General features: G+C 30.4%; 1 protein-coding gene across 1 annotated transcript in view; it reads right to left on the bottom strand.

The window, feature by feature from the left end:
* Positions 1-1,540, bottom strand: part of LOC107849688 (CRIB domain-containing protein RIC4) — a 5,884-nt gene extending 4,344 nt beyond the window's left edge. The window contains exons 1-2 of the mRNA XM_047400682.1: positions 1,299-1,540; positions 37-171 (exon numbers count right to left, since the gene is read on the bottom strand). Of these exons, the coding sequence (XP_047256638.1) occupies positions 37-171; positions 1,299-1,437 (274 nt within the window). The 5' untranslated portion in view covers positions 1,438-1,540. The remainder of the gene's footprint in view (positions 1-36; positions 172-1,298) is intronic.
* Between the last annotated feature and the right edge of the window lie 4,388 nt (positions 1,541-5,928).

The raw sequence follows: 5,928 nt of genomic DNA, 5'->3' as shown, positions 1-5,928 counted from the left end.
AAAAAAATAAAAGTGTTCAAAAGAGTGTATACTCACCAAATAAGTGAGACAAGTTCTTGAAATTCTTAAATAGCCTTTGAAATTTGGGAAGGCCTAATGGGCTCTTCAAATTTTCACCCTCCAAGTTTTTCTCATCATCTTCCTCTTCTTCCTTTTCTTCTTCTTCCCTTCCTGCATTGTGTCACTTCTTATGTTAATTTATTTATGTGATTTGTTGAAGATATAAATTTAGAAAATAAAAATGTTAATTTTCTAATCGTTTAAATTTTTAGATGAGATAATAACACAGTCCTTTATTCGAGCCTCACAACCAACTCGTTATTAAAATGAATTTTCATATGTTTGGCTGATGAAAGAGAATCAGATTAACACGTGAGGGACTTAGGATAATGAAAACATAAGTATGAAAATAGAAGTCATCCATTCTAAAATTCTAATAATTTAAATTTTTAAATGAGATGATCACACAATTCAACATGATGTCGAATCAAACAAAGATCCTCTTTATTCGAGTCTTACCGCCTCTTAAGTTAACAAAAAGATCTTAACATTTATGATTTTAATGAAATGACCGTACAATTCATCATGATTTTACAGCATGCATGTATATCTTATGTTTAATTCTCGCTGCAACTTGTTATTAAAAAGAATTTTTACGTGTTTAGTTCATAAAAAAAAAATCAAAGTATAGCACATGAAGAAGCTCATCTATTGAAAACATGATTAACAAAATAAAAGTTTCAAGGTTATACTAACCGTTTAAATTTTTAGATGACATGATGATCGATCAAACAATTCAACATGAAATCAACAAAGCATACAAAGGTCTTAATTCGAGGCTCACCACCATCACTCGTTATCAGAATCATGGGCGTATCTAGGTAGGGGTCACCAGGTTCACGTAAACCCATGCTCTCCCCTCTAGATCACATATAGTAGTGTTATATTTTTCTGAACATATTTGAATACAGATATGTGAATCCATGCTCGAATTATTTTTATAATAATGCACCCATTCACTCGAGCGAAATCCTGGATGCACCTCTAATCAGAAAGAATCTTCACGTGTTTCACTCATTCACTCAAGCGAAATCCTAGATACGCCTCTGATTAGAAGGATAATTTTCACGTGTTTGGCTCATTAAAAAGAATCTAAACAACACATGAGAAAGCTAGGTGGCACGTTGAAGACATAATTAAAGAGAATAAAAACCATATTGATATCTCATGTAACAACTTAAACTTTTACACGAGATAATCATGACGAATATGTCAAGAGGAAGAATTGAGAAACAAACTTATGGGGGTAAAGTTAGCTTGATGAAGGCTTGAACTTTTATGTTGTTGCTGCTGCTGATGACCAATTGCAACACTTGATTCAGAGATACAACCTACAGAAAATGGAAGTAACACAAATCTTTCCATTTTGTACCTCATTTTTGTCAAAAGAAAACACACACACACACAATATCAAAAATTGTATAATCTTTTTCTTTTTCTTGAAAGTTGATGAAGGAAGAAGAAGATGGTTGGTGAAAGACAATAGTTTGTTATATAATGCAAAATGGTAGTTGCCTTTGTTGTTAAGTCAGAATAATTGTACAGTATTAATTTAAAAAGTCCATAACCAAAAAATATTTAGATGATGAAAAAAGAACTTAGGATGTCCAAATCATAAAACATATTTACTAAATAATCAAGATATCACAACTGTGCATTAATTCTTCATGTCTTTATCTCTTTTTTTTTTCTTTCAATTTGGTGTCCGATATTTGCATTAGAGTCCCGACTAATCCGAATCGCGCACTGCAGGGCTCAGTCTTGGGGTGATACTCCTAACAGTATTTTCTCCATACTCAGAGCTCGAACCCGAGACCTCTGATTAAGGATAGAAATATTCCACCAGTACACCACAATCCGTATTTGGTCTTTCATGTCTTTATCTTTCTCTTTCTTTCTTTATACAAGTTAGATTAGAAATAATTTTATTTAACTAATAATTACTCCATTCGTTTCAATTTATTTGGTTGATTTTGATTTGGTACGAAGTTTAAGAAAGTAAAGAAACTTTTGAATCTTGTGTCTTAAATCAAAAGATATGTAAAATGAAATAAAATGTCATTTAATTTCGTGATCTTAAACATGCGAAAAGTTAGAATTACAAAATTACCAAAAAAGAAAAAAGATATTCTTTTGAAATGAATTTAAAAAGAAGGTAAGACAAAAAAATTTGAAGCAGATATAATAATAATTATGTGACATAAAGGATACTATTAGAAAATCACTAATTTCTAATAGGAAATTCTGATAGAATCCATCGAAATTTGATTTGTCAACAACGTTTCTAACGACTTTTCGTAGGAAACCATTCGTTGACGAGCTAAATTGCTATGGAATGTCTGTCAGAAATTAGCAATTATCCGATAGTGTCATATATAACACGAAAAATAAGGTAGATGTGTTACAACAAATTATTTAATTGCATGATAATGTATGAACTAAATCTTTTACATACTACCTTGATGAGTCCAGGAAGAGTAATGTATACGAAGTCTTACCCCTACCAATCTGCCTTGAGTATACATTGAATATGTTATTGTTGTTATTATACTAATCATCGGTGTATATAAGTTAAAAATTTATTTGGGGGGGTGGGGGTGGGGGATGGGCTAATGCATGGTGGGGTCTAATCTTTTTACTTGCCACTCTTAGAGGAGAAGTCACCGTTTATTTTTGTTGGAAAGATCATATACCAAACAATAGTAATAATGATCAGTCCAATGACATAAGTTCTCTTTTCATTTTCTTTCATTTCATTTCTAGTTGAATATTGTGTTTTTTTTCATTCATATACTTAAATTGGACTCCACCTTTATAGAGTGTATTACAAGCAAATGTAGGATATTAGTGTAACTAAATTAGTGTCCAAATCATGTCTTGCATTGAATTATTCATGTATGAATTGATTTGTTTCATATCCACTCATAATGAAATGATAATATATAATCAATGCAATTTCATCTACTGTAAAATGTTGCTTGCATTTATTACTTTTTATTTTTAAATTTCTCTTATTATGAATGGTTATATTTAAATACTGTTATTGGATAGGACGAATCCCTTTATTCTTAATCAGAAGTTTCGGTTTGAGTTTTAGATATAAAAAACAAATTAGGTAGAGAGTGTTTTCACCTTAACTTGTCTTATGCGATACGAATCTAAATTAATCGGATGCTCAATACGAGTACCAGATATCGAATGAGAAACTTAAAAAATAGATACAAAATCATCAAAAAATTATTTTAAATGAAAAAACAAAACATTCCTTAAGGTCATGGTCCTTGTGAAATTTAATTTCCTAATTGTGTGTGCTTTGATTTGGACATTTACCAAAGTTAGGCATAGAGGCAGACAAATTGTGGGGACTGGAAAATAACAAACCTAACAAAATGGCTATATTATCCATTATGCTAGGTAGAATTAAATAATGAGGTATTAGAAAGGGAGTGTTTAATGGAATTGTTTAATGTCATAAAATTTTTACTAAGGTTGTATTACTTTATGACTACATTTACAAGACATATTACTTACTACTGATGGACCAAGTAAATAAAGATAGACTATATTTGTAGTGTTTGAGTTACAGGGGTAGTAATGAAGATAGAAATTTCGATCTATATTTATAATATTTGAGCTACTAAGCCTATTTGTAATGTTTGAGCTACTAAGAGTAGTAACGAAAATAGAAATTTCAATCTATATTTGTAATGTTCGAGCTACTAGAGACAGTGACGAAGACAGAAATTTCAATCTATATTTGTAATGTTCGAGCTACCAGGGGTATTTGTAATGTTCGAACTGTTAAGGGTAGTAATGAAGATCGAAACTTCAGTCTATATTTGTAATGTTCAAGCTACTAGGGGTATTTGTAATATTCGAGCTACTAGGGGTAGTAACGAAGATAGAAATTTCAGTGTACATTTGTAATGTTCGAGCTACTAGGGGTATTTGAAGTTCGAGCTACTAGGGGTAGTAACGAAGACAAAAATTTTAGTCTATATTTGTAACTTTCGAACTACTAGGGGTATTTGTAATGTTCAAGTTATTAGGGGTAGTAACGAATACAGAAATTTCAGTCTATATTTGTAATATTTGATCTACTAGGGTATTTGTAATGTTTGAGCAACTAGGAGTAGTAACGAATATAGAAATTTCAGTCTATATTTGTAATATTCGATCTACTAGGGGTATTTGTAATGTTCAAGCTACTAGGAGTAGTAACAAATACAGAAATTTCAGTCTATATTTATAATGTTCGATCTACTAGGGTTATTTGTAATGTTCGAGCTATCAAGGCTAGTAATGAAGACAGAAATTTTAGTCTATATTTGTAATGTTCGAGCTACTAGGGGTATTTGTAATGTTCGAGCTACCAGGAATAGTAACGAAGACGGAAATTTCAGTTTATATTTATAATGTTCGAGCTAATAGGCGTATTTGTAATGTTTGAGCTACCAGAGTAGTAACAAAGACAAAAATTTCAGTCTAGATCTGTAATGTTCAAGTTACTAGGGGTATTTGCAATGTTCGAGCTACTAGGGGTAGTAACAAAGACAAAAATTTCAGTCGATTTGTAATGTTCAAGCTACTAGGGATAGTAACGAAGATAGAAATTTCAGTCTATATTTGTAAGGTTCAAGCTACTAGCAGTAAGGAAGATAGAAATTTCGTAAAACATGTTCAAATTTAATGTATACGTATAAAAAATAATTTTCAGCCTATATTTTTCTGTGAAAGGGGTTCAACTGGCCACTCTCCGCTACATGTAGGTACACCATTGACTAGGGGGATTAAGCAGGCTATATATTCATCAACTTATATGTTGTCTTTCTTTAGTGGTTTTTATTTCTAGTCAGCGTTGTTTTTAATTGTAGCTAGCGTACTTGACTAATACGATAGAAAGGGATTTTCTCATTTATTTAGTAAAATTAAAATTTTGACCTTGTCTTACAGGTGACGACGATGTCGAGTTGATAAAGAGTTATATCTTAGCTTGACTATAGCTTTGCAATTAACTCTTTCGTGATTAATATAATGTGTTAGTTGACAAATTAAAATTAAAAAAATTGGAAGGTAGTAAAAGAAATCATTTTTTCGTTGAAATTTATATTATATGTTTTATGTTTTTTTTTTCTTTTTAATAATGAAACAAAGATAGAAGACCTAACTACTTTTCAGTCAAAATTTAGTTTGAAAATAATCATTAGAATAAAGAAAATATCAATTAATTAAGTATCATTTTTGGAGGAAGGTGGCCATCATTGAAACAAAAAGTACTGGCAAGAACATTAGAATTTAATCATATTTCGAAATTGATCAATGTATCTAATAAATCCAAATAATTTAGAGCTTAATTACAGAAAATTTTAATATATTTTACATAATTATTAAAAATTATAATTTTGAGTTTGTCAAAAAACATAATACAACTAACAAAGATACATTTTTTACTTGTAAAGATACAAAATTAGCTCCCGATACATTTTTTCCGATTAAGTCTGTCAAGATACATAATTAGCTTATGATATATCCAACGAACAACACATAGATAGATTTAGACATTTTTCCTTCAATTGAACAACAAAAATGGTTTTAAAATACAAATTATTTGAAATTCAATAATCAGAAAAGATTATTTTCCTCCAAACTGAAGATAATATTAAAAAAAAATGATGTTTATTAACCTTCTTAGGCCATTGTATGTTACTAGCACTTGGTATTTCTATCTCATAAAAAAGAAAAACAAATCGCGAGCGTTCACCTTTAACCAGATATCTCGGGTTCAAAAACTAAGTATGAAAAGAATCATTTTAGGAAGCGCTTAAATAGGCCTTACGCAGCCCGATTTTTCGTACCTCTACAACAATG

Source organism: Capsicum annuum, chromosome 12, assembly GCF_002878395.1.
Source record: "Capsicum annuum cultivar UCD-10X-F1 chromosome 12, UCD10Xv1.1, whole genome shotgun sequence".
NCBI lineage: Eukaryota > Viridiplantae > Streptophyta > Magnoliopsida > Solanales > Solanaceae > Capsicum > Capsicum annuum.
This window is presented reverse-complemented; position numbering and strand designations above follow the sequence as displayed.